General features: G+C 40.0%; 1 protein-coding gene across 3 annotated transcripts in view; it reads right to left on the bottom strand.

Moving 5' to 3' along the window:
* The window catches only part of alpha-Catr (alpha-catenin related), a 791,894-nt gene that overhangs the window by 60,034 nt on the left and 711,208 nt on the right, over positions 1-20,652 (bottom strand). For all 3 annotated transcript variants that reach the window (XM_081755693.1, XM_081755675.1, XM_081755683.1), the window contains 2 exons: positions 11,473-11,727; positions 165-413 (listed from right to left, as the gene is read on the bottom strand). In XM_081755693.1, the coding sequence (XP_081611819.1) occupies positions 165-413; positions 11,473-11,727 (504 nt within the window). The remainder of the gene's footprint in view (positions 1-164; positions 414-11,472; positions 11,728-20,652) is intronic.

Below are 20,652 nucleotides of genomic sequence, written 5' to 3'. Positions count from 1 at the left end.
TAAATCTCTAAATTAAACATTCTTCATTATCTTTAATATTCTTGTAACAAATGCAAAATGTTTAGAAATATTTATGAAACTAAACAACTAAAAACAGTGAAAATTTTAGATTCCATGTCATAGCTTGAGGCCTTAAATCCACCTAACTAAAGACGAAAGCTTACCTCTAAAATGTGTTCCATATATTCATGAAAGCGATCCGCACATTCCTCTAGCCTTTCCGTGTCGGAGGCTAAAGCAGCGTTCCTAATTGCCCCAACTAACTCTTGACCAGCTCGAGTCACAGGTGTAAGGTCAGCAATTTGTTCCATTGTTGTTTGTTGTAATTGTTGTCTTAGGTCCGCTGTTGCCCTTAATAAACCTATGACGGCAGTCTCTAGTTCATTGGTTGGCGAGTTACTTTCCCGTTGCTCCTAAAAAAGAAAGAAACAAATCCTCTTTTCAATTGTTGTTATCAAGGTAAAGAAAAGTAAAAGAAATTAGAATAGTCACAGAGATTTACATTTAAAACAATCTTCGTTAGTGTTCATATGCTTTCTCTGCATTAAAAGCAAATTCTCAAAGTTAGTACTGTATAACAGACATTTGAAAGACTGAAATAACGTTCCTGTAGCACCGAAAATTCCTCATTAATACGTAAGTTTAAATGAAATGAAATGAAACTATATACACATACAGGATGAGTCAAAATAAGTGTTTCAAGCCAATATCTCGCGAACCATACATCAAATAAGAAAAATATTAAGAGTTAATGTACAATACAGAGGGGCCTAAAAAATGAGTCAAACAAGTGGTTCCCCCGCACCCCATTTTGGGGAGGGGAGGGGGAGTACGTGAAATTTTCAAATGGGAACATAGGTTGAGTGATACCTCGTTCGAAAGAGCTTTGTAAATTGAATATTTTTTGTAGGAAATTTCTGATATGGGTCACCGTTTTCAAAATGGCCCCCCAAAATGGTCCTGTATCAGATAAAATTTCCAGTTCTTATAAATCAGAAACGGCTGAGTAGAAAACGATGAAACAAAAAAATGAAAAAGGAAAAAGCCATAGGGAACGTAGAATGATATTGTTGCGGTGTCCCTAAGGCCCCCATCATGGGGCCCCAGAACCAACTTGAAAATTTCAAATAAGAATATAGGTTGAGTGATGCCTTGGTTGATAGATCGTAGAAAGCCAAACAGCTTAGTACAAAATTTGTTTTGATTTCGGGCAAGCCTGTTTCAAAATGGTCGCCGAAAATAGGTTCACATTCAGATACAAAGCGCAGTGTTCAAATTAAGTGTTACACGCCAATATCTCGTGAACTATGCATCAAGTAAGAAAAGTGTTAAGAGTCAATGTACAATACAGATGGCCTAAAATATGGGTTAAACACGAGGTTCCCCCCACATTTTGGAGGGAAAGGTGTACGTGGAATTTTCAAATGGCAACATAGGGCGAGTAATACCTTCTTTGATAGATCGTGAAATACCAAACAGCTTAGTACACAATTAGGATCACGTGTTTGACCCATCTTTTTAGGCCTGTCTGTATTGTACATTGACTCTTAATATTTTTTCTTATTTGATGTATGGTTCGCGAGATATTGGCTTGTAAACACTAATTTTGACTCACCTAGTATATATTTCAGTCTAATGTCCCACGTGTGGTGGACAAACACCGTGCTCGTGGGTTTTCTCGGGGTTCTTCCGTTTCCTCCCACTTTCTTCATTCCACCATTTCACTCATCTCTCATCATCATCGTCTCCTTTAGCCTAACCGGCATAACCGTGGGACGTAAAACTTAAAGATTTCATTTCATTTCTAATGTCCCACGTGTGATGGAATGTGAATGTGGGAGGAAACGGGAGCACCCCGAGAAAACCCACGGACACGATGATGTTCACTACAAACTTATTTGGCCGGGGATCGAATCAGGGACCTCAGGCACCAAAGGAAAGCGCTCCACCACTGATACACCATGCCCTCCTATGTAGATTTAAGTTTCATATAGCTTTGAGACTAAAAGGGGACAATCACTCCAAAGAAACGAACATTTTTATTAGGACGAGGAAGAGGAGGAAATCAATGGTTATCGTACGGTATCAGTTTTTAAGTTTACAAAAAATTGATTTTTTCGAAAACTACGCATGAGAATTTTTACTCATCTATATCCTTTTGTTCAGCTTAATCGGATCTATCGTTTGGTATATGCCTCATCTTTGGACACTTCTTTCGTTAAAAAAAGAAATGCTATTATTAAATTTCGTAAGAATCTCATTTAGCTTATAAAAGTATAAACATGGGATATTAAACTAAATACTTAATTTGAGATCACTTGAGAGACAGTCATGATTTTTCAAAGAAAAAAAAAAGAAGAAAAAAACTTCCTACATAGTTTCTACTGTTGAGTGTGCCTCTATGCCCGTCACGGTTTGTGTATTCGCAGTCTTAATTACAAGACTGTACGTGGGTGAAAAAGAATCCACCGCCAAGACATCATCTCATGACAAGGCTCGTTTTTAGAGAAACAACTCGCACGAGAAGGCCCTCTTCTACGTAGAGCCAACACAGAATCCTTTGATTTATTGAAAATGGCTGGGGACGTCGAGTTCTTAAAACCATAAAACCGTTATTTTGTTGACTTGCTTCATTTTCCTCATAAAGGCAGAAGCAAGCGTCCAAGGGATTAAGGAAGAGACGTAAACCCGGTGCTTCCACAGAATGAGGCACAAAGCTTTCCACTAGCTTTACTTCAAATTATACAACCGCCTTCAATAAATCTTTTACGACAACTCAAAATTTATATAAGACTCGTTGCCATCATTTGGTTTTAACGCGGAATTAGTAAGAAGGACACCAACAAATATGGAGGCAGGACACAAATTGTATCCTACTTGCATATATGAAATGACAATTTAATTCCGCGAAACTTGTACTATGGTGAAGACATTGTGTCCTCATGATAATTGTGTATAAGAATAATAATCTATATATTAAAAAGCTAGGTTTATATGTTTGTGTCCAATTATTTTGACAATGGTACCTCAGAAACCACAAGCTCTACAAAGATGCCATTTTCACTGATCGATTGCAAATTTTGTGTCGATTATTCAGTTCTAATTGAATATTAAAAAAAAACGTGGCTGCTATTTCTTTATTACATTTTAGGGGTACACGAAGTATTGAAATTTTGAAAAAAGTAAAGCATCATATCCTACGAGTTATACATTCCAACACCACACATTTGTATATGGGGTTAGTATATCTTTCTGGAGTTTGCTTCATGGATAAATGATAATGAAAAATAAAGGATAACCATTTCTCCAGTTTAAGATGAATAAGAAAGAAAACATTGATCATACATGAATTAAAATCTCCAACCGGAATAGGCTCAAACCTTGCCAATGGTGCGAGATATTGAAAAAAAATAATCGAAAAAAATCTCCCCTTTATGATACCCCTTGCCGACTTTTATCTTTTACTTTATTTTATAGTTCTTCCGATATTCACTTTCAAATGATCGGCGCCAGGTGCCATCTAATAAAGTTGATGCGTTTGTTGCTTCTAGTACACAATCGCTTAGAAAAAGAAGCAACAAATGCATCAAATGTGGGAGATGAATTTTGCGTATATCTTGATTTGTTTAAGTATTTCTTTCTACTGTGTTTGTCTAGCTTCAATTCATAAGCCTTTATAATTAGATGCCCAACATATTTGGCAATTACGCAGAAAACAACACCGAAGATTCTACACTTGTGTTAATTTAACACACAGGTTGTGTGTCATTTCAACTACCGACATTTGACACACAACTCCAAATGGAGAGCAAGTTGTTCTAACCACTTGTTTGTGTTATATTTTAACACAATAGTGTTAACACATAGGCATGTCGTTGAAATAACAACAATTTTTTACAGTGTACGGTTTTCGAGAAATACATTTTTCTTTCTCTTAAAATGGAGTATGCCAACCGGCCCCTCGTAAGGGGCTGGTTGGCTGGCATTTCGGGGCTATTTGGCATACTTAGTATTTGGCAACTAGTACTTAGCATACTATTTGGCAACGACATATATTGCAATGAAGTAAGCTACTTGTTTGAATTTTGAAATTGCTTTTATTCATAACATTTAAAAGAAATAGCATTATGAAATATGAAAATTCTTTCATTCTAGCTTAATTGTCATGTCATCGAAAGATACAAGATTGTCAAACAACAGTTTTAATAGGATGTGATGTAGGCTAATTCTTCATTTCAAAATGTAATTAAAATAACTGAACTATCAAGAAACGCAGTTTATTTCCTACTTTTCACAAAGAAAGCAAAAGCAATAGCTAGACCTATATTTTTTGTAACAAAAGAGCACTTACAAATTATGCTTGACACTGAGAATTGAACAACTGAAAATTAGATCTATTCAGAAAATTCAGAGTCACAGTTATGGCATGTGTAAAATGGCGAATCATCCGTGCACTCTACATGCGTCCATACTCCGCAAGACACACACTGGATCCAATTCTCGCCTGGACGGCTGTTGGTGTATGCATCTAAGAACACAAGGCAGAAATCTTCCTCTTCATCTGATTCTTCTTTTTTCTTGTTCTTTCTGGATGTCTGTCTTCCATTCTTCTGTTTTTCTTCCCAAAAAGATTTTTCTTTGCTTCAGTGCAAGGAGCAGCAGCTTTGGTTTACCTTGACTTTGCTGCTCTTTCAGCGAGGGCATCCTTTACGGGCGAGTCGGTTAAGATAGCTGGTGTTCTCTTTCTGCAATTAGCACGAAATTCTTTCTTGCAGCCAGCTTTCAGAAATGGACGAACCTTTCATGTCAATAATACTTAAGCGCTCTTTATTTCCGGAAGTAGCCTAATAGTCCGAATTCTACCAAAAACAATGTCTTGTGTCGATACTAACACAAACATGTACTAAATTTCAACTAAATTGATGCAATTTTACGCGAGTTATCGTTAGCGAAATATCTATGGACAGACAGACAGACACAGAGACGTCAAGCCGGTTACAGTTTTCATTTGCATTTCAGAGGTAGTAGAGCCCAAATCCAGACTTATCTCGAATTCGAAATATTGACAGTAATCCACTACGTACATATTATTCTAACAATAATACAACATAACAATAAAACGAACAACGTAACAATAAAAGTAAAATAACATAAAATTCCACATGGGGTTGGTTGGCGCACTTGCCAATCAGCTCCAAATACTGTACGCCAACTAACCCCAAGCACATGTTGTGCAAGAAGTCGTAATTACTCAGCAATTGTTTGACATTTACGTTTTACTATTTGAATATTCATAAAAGCAACGTTCGGATCTAACTAATGCTATATTAATTACCTCTGTACTCCAAGAAGTGACGATTCTGTGATGTAACGGAGAACTAAAAAAAAAAAAAAAAAAAAAAATACTTCAGACTGTCAAAAAAAACTTTTTATCTAATAGACGTCCTTATCCGTAAGTTACAAATTCCGTGTGAAGGTGGCAGCAGCATCTACAGGTCGCTCTTATATGATAGCAGCAACAGCACATTATGTTAATTAATGGAGGAGTTATATGCAGTTCGTCAACTAGCCCCGGTCATCCCTACTCCAACAGTGACGTATATGATTCTAACAGTGACATCTATATTCCAACAGTGACGTACCTAATCCTAACAGCGACACCAATACTCTTAACAGTGACATACATAATCCTATTAATGGCATCCATGCTCCTAACAGTGACGTACATAAAACCAACAGCGATATCCATACTCCCAGCTCCAGTCCACGAAACATGATCATACAAAATAATAACTACTAATGGCCTCCTCCGGAGGAGCTACAGCGGAGTGGGATTTAGAGCAAAAATGAGATATTTTCAGGCAATTGAAGGAGGCCACAGCGGGCACCCGGAATGTGTAAGGAAATGAAGCGTTCGAAATGAACAGACAAGACAAAAATAAAGAATGGGTAAAAAGTGTAGAAGAAGCGAGGATGGGAACACAAAATCTGGAATTGAATCACGCGGGAAAAGCCAAAATGCAACAAGTCACAATAGAGGTTGACTATCCGAAGCACACAAAGGTATACTCGATTTACCTTTGCAATTCGAATGCAATTCCTTCTGTTTCAATTATTTGAGTATTTGATTGTACACAACTCTGGCCCTATGAGAACAAGCATTACGAAGGAAAAAATCACTCCTTTGGAAAGCAAGCCGGACCTCTTTTAGTCGTTCACTCAATATTTTACAAAAACACAGGGACATCTCCAGGTATATGAAGAGTCATGCAATCCAGTTTGAACTTCTTGAGTGTTTTGCACAAGCCTAGTCCTCTGAGAAGCGATATAGTCATTCAAGAAAATCATTCCTTCGGAAATCAAGTCGAGCTTCATTGAGTAGTTCAACCAAAATTGCATAAATCATGTAGGGTCATATTCAGGTTGTATCAAGGGTGATGCAATAAAGATAACCAAGATTTTTCACCCACCACCTTCGAACATCGATATGTCACCTAAGACGTACTGGATGATCGAAAATAGTCCCCATCAGCATCGATGACCTTCTGCCAATGTTCTGGAAGACCATGTATTCCATCGCGATAGAACTTGGTGGACCGTGAAGCGAAGAATGTATTAAGTGCATTTTGCATCTCTGCTTGGGATTTGAACTGGAGTCTTCTAAGGTGATTGTCCAAGGAATGGAACAGGTGATAATCGGACGGTGCAATGGCCGGGGGAATATGGCGGATGCAATAGTGTTTCCCATCCAAGGCGTAGAATGGTGTCCCGAGTCATCCTAGTGACGTGGAGCTTAACGTTGTCCTGTAACAGGAGGATCCTTTTGCGATTCAGAAGTGCTGGCTCCAGATTTTTGAGTTTTTCTTGAACACGGCTCAACTGCTAACAGTACACAGTTGCATTGATGCTCTGACCAGCTGGTAGCAGCCTAGTCATATGAGAACGTACATTATCATATAGGAGAATCATTCCTTTGGAAGCATCTCATACTCTTCAATTTGATCGATTTCGGAAAGTGAAACGTTCACATGGGTGTGACAGTCTTCTGTTTTCTCTCCCTCTCTGGTACTAGCATCACATGGTGTGGATATCGGTTCGTGTGGTGACCATTTAATCTAGTTATACAAAGAGACCATTTTCAATTGACTATTTTACTGCTAATAGTAGCACTAATAATAGTAACAACAGATGGAGAAGATGATGGGAGAATGGAGAAAAGAGTCAGCAAAAGAAAAGAAGAAGATGGAAATTTTTTTAAAAAAAGCTGAATTTTCTGCCGAGTTGGCATCCGAAAGTCTTAAGGATTCCTCCATCTACACGCGAGGAAAAGCAGGAGAGTGGTGGAGTATTTCCTGAAAATTCCGACTTCGACCAGATGCTCTATTGATTTGCATCATCAAACATTCCACGCGAGGGGAGGGAAGGAGGAGGACATGAATGAATGTATATATATATGTGTGTGTGTGTGAGAGAGAGAGAGAGAGCGAGAGAGAAAGAAGGAGAGAAATGCGATTTATATGAAGGATAATAAAACGAAAATCGATAGGAGGTTCGAAAAGAAATGGATGAGACGATATTTTAAAAGGAACGAATTTTTAGGAAAAAAAAGAGTTGGATGAAAACAAACAAAAAGAAATAAAGAAAAGGAAGAGAATATGACTGTGTATTCACGTCCTCATTTTTTTTGCTCTACTTTTTTTTTTATTACTATTAAACTTAACTCAAACATGAACTATATTCACAACGAGAGAGCAACCTCGAAACTCCGCACGTTGCATGATATCAAAGCATTAAACATGGTCAAAAATGGTATTTAAAACTCATAAAAATGACAGCTTGGTATCAGCATGAAACATATCGATTGGAATATAGCATAATATTTCACAGAAGTAACTTACTAATTATAGGTTCTATAATCACAAATACGAATAACCGATGTCTCATTCTGTGGTTTCGTGACAACGCGTCCGAGGGAACTTCACCAATTGTCAATTAGAAGTTTCCCTCAACTAGCAAGGAATAAAAATTCATTTAATTTATTCATAACTACAGAAGGACATAATAAAGCCACATCACATACGTGGCCGACTATTCGATGTTTGACCGAGAAAAAAAAAAAAAAAAAAAAGCAGGGGCCAAGACTTCTGGTTACTCCAGTTGAGCGAGTATTGATATTCTTCTGTTAACTTAAATGTCAGCCCACCAGACCAAAAAAATGACTAATAAAAATTAGGATCAGTTCCATTTTTAATTGTAATACATTCGAAAAATTCTACGATCTATCAGGGTCGTCATCATGTTTTAATATTCTAACAATTCTATCACAAGTGCCCCTACTTTAAAAAGCACGTCTTGCTGTTTTTGGATCAAAAGATTCAATATATTCTAATCAAAAATTTTCTTGTACGCCTTATATCTGGAGAACTATATACAGTGTAGCCAAACCCAAATAACACTTTACTCAGTATGATGTGCTTATTCCGTAAAAATACTAAAACTCGATTTAGGGGGCGTTCAAGTATTTTGTGGCCCCTAATTCAAAAACTAATTAGTGGCCAAGATCGCAATCTTTTGATCCCTTTTTTGGAATCATTCCTAAAATTCTTGTTGTAAGAAGAATTTATGAGCATATCTCTGCAACAATAAGATGTAACACTGAACATGTCTGTTCGATCATACAAATCTTTCTTGAATGGGGGTTGAATCCCCAAAAATGTTCAAACTATTCCCTAATTTTAGCATAACTACAATGAAGCTGCTATCATTTTTTCAAAACAAACACACACTGTTTATCTGACGATTTTTTCATTCATTATGGCTAAAGAAGTAGTCAATTTGTATCCATTATGACTAAAAAAGTACTCCTTTTGTATTCACTGTGGCTAAAGAAATACTCATTTTCTATTCATTATGGCTAAAGAGGTACTCATTTTGTAACATTATGGCTAAAGAGGTACTCATTTTGTATTAATTATAACGAAAGAACTATTCATTCAATTCCCCAGCGTTCCGCCAAATCAGTCCAATATTTCAAAGACAATAGACTGGAATAGTGATGTCGTCATTTCCTCTTCGTTACCATGGTGATCGCCATGTTTTTTTTTCTAAACAAATGCATGAACCGATAGGAATACTATGAAGTATACTGTTAATAAGAGTACGCAGTTAACAATAATAATTTTAGAATGTTTTGAGCACAAAGTAAAGTTGGCAGGAAAAAATACAGATTAAGAATATGGGTCCACTATTTAGAAATTTTACGATTAAATTTAGCAATTAACGAAGTAACACATAAGGAACCTTTTTCTACTGGGCCCACATCTCTAGGTAATCTGACAAGATAGAAATTGCATAAGTGATGCCAGCGCCATTACCACACAATTCGCAATGAACAAAAGCAATTATACCCAACGTAAAAACTCTATGGAACAAACTGATGAGTTGTCGGCACAGTGAAAATAGAACAAACATATTTGTTCTGAGAATTTTCAATCAGGACCAATTTCTGATCGGTTAACATGCATAGGATCTGTCCTTGTATTTCCTACTTACTTTAAAAATATATACGGATAGTACAACAAGAAAACATCCAATTATGTATGGTTCAGCATAAGTTTTAAACACTATTTCTGTAATGTAATGTGTGATACTGATGGTACTAAATAAAAATTTTCCAGCATTATTTGAATTTAATATCCAATAATAAATAAGCTAAGTATATTGACACTTAACGTAACATCCAAATGTATAAGTAGGCTACACAAAATCCACGATATCAGGGGAAACAGTTCACTTTCAACGCGTATCATATTTTAACAGATTATCTACCTAATTGATTGCTTTTTCTATCTTTTCGTAGTTTCATTTATTGAATATTTTTAAACATATACAAGTGTTGCTTTTACTCTAATGTTTGCAATCCGGAAGTTAACGCGTTACTGTTTTCACTTTGTACTTAGGTTCTCAGGCCATGTTGTTTAGAAAATAAAACTACGATCACCATGGCAACGAGACGGATGTGACGTCACACTATTTCAGTCTATAGCGAATATGGCCACACATTCACATAAATACTTGGATTACGTAAGTATAGCCTAAGTAAAATACAGATGTAAATTATTTTGAAGACAATAAGATTTTTTCTTTTTAATTCAATCAATAACAAATGGGTTCCGAATTTTGTTTCCGGAATGTGAAACTACGTGGCTCCAAACCATGGGAATTCAATATCGAAACCGTTCCGGCTTCAATAAAATGAAATTGCACCTGTTCTTCAATACTGAATCCATATGAAAGGTCGTTTCCTTGCGTATCCTACAGTTTTAGCGTCTCCTACAGAATCAATATTGAAACCACAAGTTGCGCAAACTTTTATCACGCTCGGTTTTAATAGAAGAGCTCAGATAGAATCTGTTCTTAGGATCCTGAATCCACATCGCAATATCCCTTCCTACTGCAAGCATCCCTACCAGGTGCTTCGGCACAAGTACCTGCAAGCAGCCGTCAGATGCCGTCACACCGATGGAACACGAAGACACACGAAGAGAACCCCTTCAACATCTCCACAGGCTAGGCCTCCAAAGACTGGGTATATAAACGGACACTTCAAGGCACAAGACATCAGTTGTTAATTGGTCATATCTTATCTATCTCTCAAAGTTGCAACGGGCAGGAGATATTAGCCCTACTTCTGAGCTGCAACGGGCAAAAGATATCCTTACCGATCTCTAAGCTGCAACAGGCAGGAGATATTAAACTTATCTCTGAGCTGCAACGGGTAGGAGGTTCTTTCAGACCCAGCTCTGAAGGACAGAGTCATTTTCACTAGCAACCTTCAAACCTCCGAGCTGCAATGGGCAGGGGGCCCAATTATAGAGGAAAGAACCTTTATAGATGTATTTATTTAGAATCTTGTGCACAAACTGTATAGAAACCTTTATATTAAAAAAAGTAAGGGAAAACTAGTGTACCGTTAGTCTACCGAATATTACAATATCAAAAGCAATTTCTAGCTACCTATTATCCCTTTAACTCTGTGGTAATCAATAGTGAAACCGGAAGTTGTAGCACTTCTTTGTTTCCGGTTTTAGTACAGAGATAATAGCAGGGACACAACCTGTTTTACGACCGTTGAATCTATATATAAAAAAAAAAACAGCTCCTCGGTATCTGATTATGTACTACCGTTTTTGCTCTATGGCAACCACTATTTAAAGCCATAAATTGTAACTTTCTACCATTTCTGGTTTGAATAGAGCGGTAAGAGTGCAGTTGGAACCTATTCCTGGGAAACTGAATACATTTAAAAAACAAACCCGTTATCTGTTATTGTTTCTGATACTTGTCTACAGATAGACGGACATACAGTACATAACTGTTCTATAACATTTCGTATTCTTATGCATAGCATAGTTTGGAAGTCAAACAGACAGGAGGAAGTACTACTGAACATAAGAAACCATAAATACTTACCATGTTTACCCCTGCACGAAGGAGTTGATTTAATTCTAGTTTCGATCGATCACAGAGTAGAAGAATATTTTCCCTGTGTTCGTGGCTAGTGTAAGCGGAATCTGTAAAGTCCTGAGTTCGTTCCACAATGGTGTCCAGAGCTTCGGACAATCTCTCCCTGGAACCTGGTCCTACTAATGTTAGCCTTGTCATTTCCACGAGGTCCTCGAAGTGTTTTAAAGCACCATATACCGTGTGGCTTACGTCCCAATCCTCCTGCAAAACAAGAGAAAAAATAGATATAATACTAATATTGAAACAATATGTACAGGAATTAGGAATTTTACAGAAGGCTGATCCGTTTATGTATGTTCAATTTTGGCGTTTCATCTACCTTAGGATAAACCACGGGATCACCATGTGTTGTCCTCGATGTGAGCAGAATGTACAGGGTGCGGCACGTAAAACCGGCCCGTCGTAATATTCTGGTATATTGTGTTTTTGGCAACACTTAAATAATCTACCTTCCTACCAAGAGATGGCGTGTCGAGGTCGGGTCGACTTACGTGACCTGCAGCAGTCACGTGCAGCCGCAGCCAGTGAAACTTGTCGAAACCAGTTGAGAAAAAGGCCTCGTTGTGTTAAGCCGGGTGAGTGTCAGTGTGTGATAATGCCGTATTCGATACCCGAGCGTGTTGCCATTGTTGAAGGGTTCATTCTCACTGGATCTTTTGTGCAAACAAAGAATTTGTTTCGGGAGAAATTTCCAGGACGTTCTGTGCCAGTATAAAGCACCATTCAGGAATTGATTGAAAAATGGCGGCGTACAGGATCGGTTCAAAATGCTCCCAGGAACAGACGACCATCTGTCTGCACACCTGAATTAAAGATGCAGGTGGAGGAGATAATGACAAGAAGTCCTCGAAAGTCAACCAGGAGATTGAGTCAACAGGTTCATGCGAGTGAGAGAAGTTGCAGACGTGTTTTAAGGGGACTGAAGTTAAAACCGTACCGGATAAGTGTTGTGCAAGAACTGAAGGAGCCTGACCTGCAGAAGAGGGTGCATTTCTATTCATGGCTGTTGAGCAATGTTACCAGTGGTTTCTTGGATCCACTAATGCTCATCATGAGTGACGAGGCGTGGTTCCACCTGTCTGGGTACGTAAATTCCCAAAACAACCGGTATTGGTCGACAGAAAATCCACACGCAATCCACCAGGTACCCTTGCATGATGAGAAGATTGGTGTTTGGTGTGCCATTTCCGCCACACGCGTTATTGGGCCCATATTCTTTGAGACGACAGTGAACAGTGACGTGTATATGGGAATCCTGGAGGAATTTTATATACACTTGACCGAAGAGGAGCGTCAGTTATGTTACTTTCAGCAGGACGGTGCAACATGCCACACATCAGCTGCATCATTGTCCCTTGTGCATGAGATGTTTACACCAGAGAGGACAATCAGCAAAGGCTTGTGGCCTCCTCGGTCACCAGACTTGTCCACATGTGACTTTTACTTATGGGGACTGTTAAAGGGAAGAGTACACGAAACAAATCTACACACAATTGAAGAACTCAAGACCAGGATCCAGGATGTCACCAATAGCATTACAACACAAGAACTGACAAGGGTATATATGAATCTCCTCAATCGTGCTCACACGTGTGTTGAAGTGGGCGGAGGACACTTTCAGCACCTGCTGTGAAGGTGAGTAGTCATATTCAATACATTACATTTCATTTATGTGTTGTAGTTAATCATATTCAATACATTACATTTCGTTTTATGTGTTCACTTTACGGGCCGGTTTTACGTGCCGCACCCTGTATCTTGGCAATAGCCCTGCACTTTCACTCCATTGTAGGACGGTTCGTTGAAAAACAGAAACGGGAATCTTGACTACTCCTTCTGGTAGGCTTTCCAGAGGTCATGGACAGTAGTGACAGGACGGGTGCAAGTGCTCATTTCAATAGACCAAACCCGGAAAAAGTCTATGAGACTGGCATCACGTGACCATTTGTATGTCCTGGAAGGAAATAGCTTGGATGTCGGTATCCGCCGTCATCCGTTGCAGAGATCTTTGTGTACTGAATGTATGTAATGAGGCCTTATCTGTATGCAAATGGTCTTGATTTATTGCATTTCCATACAAACGGAATAGATCCTCTGTATAAGTAAATGTTAGGATATGTTGCATAAAATGAGGAGATAATTTTGCAATATTTAGGCACCTATTAAATCGTTCACTTGCCTTCAGATTAGGATCCGCGACAATCCGAAATACCTTCTAAAAACTTCCCTTTACTGACAGATGAAGTCAGGAGAGTTTCTTGCGTCTTGTGGAGTGTACCTTATGGCTCGGATATTGCCACAATCTGATAGATAAATCGTGTGGTACGCTTCAAACTTCCACTTTTCCGCGGATGGATGGCGTTGATAGAGGCGCCTGCAGTGGGTCTTTCTCTCCCTCCGATGGATCGCATTAAGGACATGTCCACGATTTTTACACACCATCACGGGCTATAATTTGCCACGTAGGTTGTGTAATCGTCTTGCCATTACACGTTGTATAGAAGGGTTTTTCTGCAGGGCCATTCGGCGCAACTTCCCAGCTACAGTCTAGGAATCATTGCAGTACACGGTCGTTTTCTACTCCCCTTAGTGGATGAATGAAGTGTTGGAACGCCGTGATGTTTATATCAATTAATTATGTCCTTGATGGTCGTTGACCCCAATACACATTCATTTTCCCTGTGCTGTTTTTTGGATCTGTCACGGAAAACTTGAAGTGGAAAAAAAATGCTACGACGTAGCCTTCCCAAAACCGGAACACACCACACGCGCGCAAATTTGGTGCGATTATAGAGGCCTTTGGCTTTCTCCTGCTTTTTGAATAATCCGGACCAGTCGATTCTGTGAGCAAGGGTGGAGGTTTAAATTCGGACACATATATACGGATCAACCTTCTGTATTTCTAGATTATCGATATGTATGGCAATTTAACCCATCACGAAAGACGAATGAAGTCCCTCGGCGATCACACAGCCCGGAAAGTGGGGAATGAAGCAAAAGTCCTTACGTTAGGTATCATCCCAGAAATTGCCTGGTATGAATGAGGGAAAACCTTACTGGTTTGAAATGGCTTTTTATATCTTGCCGACCGAGTGTCCCCACCATGACAAAATATATTACTGTGATTATTATTTTATGCTATCTTCTAACAAACAATGTTTTCCAAGTGTTACACTTCGATTTGTTTGAAACTCTTGCAGTAAATAAAGGAAACAAAAGAAGTAGGACATACGTGTTTTTGTATATCGGCCAACGTGGGAGATGAAGGAGGTCAAACACTTCCGTAAACTGCGACACTTTTTAGCAAGGCCATAACTAGCGACGAAATATTGAAAACCTATTCATGATATATTTCATACTCAGCTAATCCTCTCCAACCAGTTTCTCTTCTCTTTGACGTGCTATTTCCAGATTGAAGTAGGGAATTCCAAATTCGATAGCCAGTACAAATGAAATAAAATGTTTCAGTTTAACCTCCCACGATAACGCCCTAAGAGAGACGATGATTAAGGCAAGTGGATGATAATAGAATAATCGATAGAATGAGAATGTGGGAGGACAGAGGAATGTCCCGAGAAAACCCACGATGTTATCCACTACAAGCTTACTTAGCCGAGGGTCGAACTAGGATCCCCACGCATTAAAGGTAAGCGTTTTACCACTGATCCACTGCGCCCTCCAACAGCCAATAATAATAGCGATGAGAATGATGCACTGACCATGCAACATAAAGAAACCAACAAGATATCTGTCCGATCAAAGCTCATTGTGTACAGCAGCGTCAAGAGAGTTATCGTTCAGTTAGTTTCTTGACTCCATTTTTTCGTTCGTTTGTTTTATTCACGAGGCATCACAACAATTAGAACTACTTTCTACTCTTCTCTAAGCAAACACGTATATAATAATTTGCGGTCGCGAGTGTGCATTGCACGATGCTTCATGTTTATTTACAATGGCTTAGCCTTAAGCTTTCTGCTTGTATTCGTCGCTCGGTGTGTTAGGAGCAACAGCAGGTTCTAGCAGTTCTTCTGCCCAAGGGAACCATTAAACAGAGAAATATTAAAGGAGATTCTCCACTTCTCCCTAAAGACTAATTCAGTCTCCACTACACGAGAAAACCACACAAGGTGACACGATAGGGTACTACACAACAACAAATATATATACTATATGTATTATTTTAAGGCTAGAAATATGGAAGCTTTATCTTTTATAGATATGTCTAACGTTCGAGTGCTATACATTTTTCATTTCCTAACTTTACTTATTATTTAGTCCCCAAGTTGAAGGAGTAGCAATGCAAATAAGACGGAAGCATTGCCAGGTCTATTGAGTGGGTCAAACATAGCATTATATGAAATGAAATGAAATGAAATCTTTGAGTTTTACGTCCCACGCTTGTGTCGTTTGGACTAAAGGAAACGTTGAGGATGAGAAATGAATGAAATGGTGGAATGAAGAAAGTAGGACGAAATGCGAGAAAATCACGCACACAGTTATTGTCCATCACAAAGACCACTTGGCAATAACTGGAATCGAAGCAGGGACCTCTCACCAGAAGTGATCGCTCTACCACTGAGTCACTGTGGCCCCTATAGTGACGAGAATTTACAAGATTTACATATTTCCTTAATCAATTACTCACAGTCTTTCTTAATAATAGTTCGAACCCGTGACGTAACTAGGGGGAAGGAAACGGGGCTTGTGCCCCGGGCACCGAATTAGGAGGGCGAAAATTGGGCAAATATTTGAGGGAGCGTTTTGGTTTGGTTGGTCAGGGGAGCGCTAAGGTGAGTTCTTACCCTGGTCGATGACTAGCGTAGTTGCGTCGCTGGTTCGAAATCTCTGGTTTTATGTCGTACAGTTACGCCCTGTACGCTAAAGGAGACATCTCATTAAAGAAAGTGAACGATTATAAAAATCAGTGGAATGAAAATGTCGAAGGAAAATCGGAGACTTCCCAGAAAACTCACGAATACTGGTGTTTTAAAACACCAACTTACATGGCCTAGATTGATCAATGGCTTCCTCGCACCAAAAATACGAATTTACCACTGAGCCATCCTGCACCTAATTAGTGGACAGCAATTTCCTATTAGGCAACGCATGACGTAAAGATATGCCTTTATACAAGCAGAGAAATAGAAAAAACACGCTGAGAAGTGGAGCGGAATGAACTAAGTAAGAGTTGGCAGTGTACGAGTAGTCAATATGCACGAGTAGTAAGTTTGCAATCCTATCGCCCACGCTACCGATGTTATTTCCTGTTACCACTACGGTTTCCATCCTGCTCTTTCTTTTTGATTGTAGGGTTTGATGAGAATGGAACAAATAAATGGTGACCTCACAAAGCACATTCAGTTGGAAATAATTGGTCTAAGACAAGTATTAGTCACAGATGCACAAAGTAGTAAGCCTGCATAACCATCGACTATGTTATCCACGTTCTTTGTTGTCACCACTGCGGTTTCCAGCCTGCTCTTTACTTCTCCCCTTTTCATTAAACACCACAAACAGAAAGGGATGGTCGCGTAGTATCACTCTGACTTCATATCGATACTATACGCATTAGTGTCTTTTTTACATATGAAACAACTAGGCAACCGGAGAAATCCTCGATTGCAAGCGTGTTCGAATTACCAGCGTTAAACGTTGAAAATTGAACAGATTTTGTGAAAAGTTTGGAGTAATCATTTTTTTTTTTTTTTTTTATAGATAGACGCTTCATTTTTGTATCAGGGGTGGCCAATACATTTTATCAGCCTATAGACCCGGTATGCCAAACAGGATGCAATCTGCAAATTGTAACACATTATTCTTTATTACCTTCTTCAATAAGTGCCTTTATCTTGCAAAATGCGCATGTTTTAACCTCACCATTGGGTTGGGTACCCAAGAAAACCTCTCAATACCAAACATAAAACGCTTATCTCAAAAAATGGTTATTTCAAATTTTTCGCAAAATCTGTTCAATTTTGAACATTTAATGCTCGTAATTCGAACATTTTTGCGATCGAAGATTTCTCCGTTGTCTAATTGTTTCATATACATAAAGGTAACCAAGAAAGTTCTCTCGCTTTTTCACCCACCACCTACGAACATCGATATGTCACCTCAAAGACACATCTGGAACATCAAGAATAGTCCCTATCAGCATTGACGACATTCTGCCAACGTTCTGGAAGGCCATGTATTCCATTGCGGTAGAAGTTGGTGGGCCGTGAAGCGAAGAAGGTATCAAATGCATTTTTTCCTCTACTAAGGCTTTGAACTGGCGTCCTCAAAGGTGATTGCCCAAGGAATGGAATAGGTGATAATCGGACGGTGCAATATCCGGGGAGTATAGGAGATGCAACAGTGTTTCCCATCCAAAGCGTAGAATGGTGTCCCGGATCATCTTAGCTACGTGATGCTTAGTGTTGGCCTGTAACAGAAGGACCCCTTTGCGATTCAGAACTTCTGGCTCCACAGTTTTGAGTTTTTCTTGACAACGGCTCACCTGCTGATAGTACACAGTTGCATTGATGGTTTGACAAACTGGTAGCAGTCCCCGATGCACGATGCCACGAACAGTTCATCAAACACACAGGAGAACCTTCTTCTGGTGCAGTGCTGGTTTAAGCTGTTTTGGAACCGGTTCATGGGATGATAACCAATGATGACGGCGCCGTGGAGCTTCATACAGGATCCACGTATCACATGTCAACACCCTGTTCAGAAATGGCTCCTTCCTCAGACGAGACACCAAAGATACACAGGTGTCTACTCGCATTGCCTTCTGGCCCAGAGTCAAATTATGTGGGATCCATCAACCCAACTTGTAGTGCTTCCCAAGTTGATTTAGGTGCTGCCGAATGGTTTCTCTACTCACAGTGAATTGTAGTTCCAGTTCCTCACATACTTGGCCACTGTTCGCCTCAACTGCTTGTGCATGTGTTAGTATTCTGGCACGTGGTGCGCCTTCGAGTGCTTCGTCACCGTCCTTAAACTTCCGCGTAGTCACGACACCCTTACCAAAGGCCTTGCATATCTTCCACCCCATTGCAGTGGCGTTTGACCCCAGTTTGAACTCGCACAGCATACACGCTCTTATGACGCTCTGTGGAGGTCCCATGTTCACTCTGTCCTTATGCAACTTCACGGTGTAACTGAACTGTCACAATGAGGTAGTACGTTGGATATACCCACACCAACAAATGACCTTCACCTTATGTCCATTTGCATTGAACTTACGGTATGAGGGCCAATGAAACACAGACCTGAATAAAAAGCGACAGGACTTTCTTGGTTACCTTTATAAAAAGGTGTCGAATGAGCACAGTATCGATATGAAGTCAGAGTGACACTACGCGACTTTCTCTAGTAATACAAGTATTAGTATATGTTGGTGGCATTAATTGAAAGATCCTCACGATTTCGCGCACTTTAAGATTGTAATTTAACAATAATAAGAACAAAAGAAATACCCATAGTCGTAAAAAAAAAAAAAAAACCGTTGTTCAGCACGGCATCAACTAATTTGAACACAGCTTGTGTGGAGGAGCTGATTTAGGACAACAGGACAACCCGAACCTCACTCTAAGCGACTTTTACTTGTTTGCGCACTTGAAGGAGCACCTAGGAGGCCGTCGCTTCTCTTCAGACGAGGAGGTGAAACACTTGGTGACAACGTGGCTGAACACGCAAAGACAGGATTTTTACCAGGAGGGAATCTTCAAACTCATCTCACGATGCGACAAGTGCCTCAACCGATATGGAGACTAGGAGGCCGTCGCTTCTCTTCAGAGGAGGAGGTGAAACACTTGGTGACAACGTGGCTGAACACGTAAGGACAGGATTTTTATCAGGAGAGAATCTTCAAACTCATCTCACGATGCGACAAGTGCCTCAACCGATATGGAGACTAGGAGGCCGTCGCTTCTCTTCAGAGGAGGAGGTGAAACACTTGGTGACAACGTGGCTGAACACGCAAGGACAGGATTTTTATCAGGAGAGAATCTTCAAACTCATCTCACGATGCGACAAGTGCCTCAACCGATATGGAGACTAGGAGGCCGTCGCTTCTCTTCAGAGGAGGAGGTGAAACACTTGGTGACAACGTGGCTGAACACGTAAGGACAGGATTTTTATCAGGAGAGAATCTTCAAACTCATCTCACGATGCGACAAGTGCCTCAACCGATATGGAGACTAGGAGGCCGTCGCTTCTCTTCAGAGGAGGAGGTGAAACACTTGGTGACAACGTGGCTGAACACGCAAGGACAGGATTTTTATCAGGAGAGAATCTTCAAACTCATCTCACGATGCGACAAGTGCCTCAACCGATATGGAGACTAGGAGGCCGTCGCTTCTCTTCAGAGGAGGAGGTGAAACACTTGGTGACAACGTGGCTGAACACGTAAGGACAGGATTTTTATCAGGAGAGAATCTTCAAACTCATCTCACGATGCGACAAGTGCCTCAACCGATATGGAGACTAGGAGGCCGTCGCTTCTCTTCAGAGGAGGAGGTGAAACACTTGGTGACAACGTGGCTGAACACGCAAGGACAGGATTTTTATCAGGAGAGAATCTTCAAACTCATCTCACGATGCGACAAGTGCCTCAACCGATATGGAGACTAGGAGGCCGTCGCTTCTCTTCAGAGGAGGAGGTGAAACACTTGGTGACAACGTGGCTGAACACGTAAGGACAGGATTTTTATCAGGAGAGAATCTTCAAACTCATCTCACGATGCGACAAGTGCCTCAACCGATATGGAGACTAGGAGGCCGTCGCTTCTCTTCAGAGGAGGAGGTGAAACACTTGGTGACAACGTGGCTGAACACGCAAGGACAGGATTTTTATCAGGAGAGAATCTTCAAACTCATCTCACGATGCGACAAGTGCCTCAACCGATATGGAGACTAGGAGGCCGTCGCTTCTCTTCAGAGGAGGAGGTGAAACACTTCGTGACAACGTGGCTGAACACGCAAGGACAGAAGTGTTACCAGCAAGGAATCTTCAAACTCATCTCACGATGCGACAAGTGCCTCAATCGACTTGGAGACTATGTAACTTGGCTTTGTAACCTTACTTTCTGATCATCCCTCGTACAACGTTACAAACTACTTTGCATAAGGTCCTTA

This window comes from Thermobia domestica, chromosome 1 (assembly GCF_964235325.1).
Source record: "Thermobia domestica chromosome 1, izTheDome1.hap1.1, whole genome shotgun sequence".
In the NCBI taxonomy this organism is placed as follows: Eukaryota; Metazoa; Arthropoda; class Insecta; order Zygentoma; family Lepismatidae; genus Thermobia; species Thermobia domestica.
This window is presented reverse-complemented; position numbering and strand designations above follow the sequence as displayed.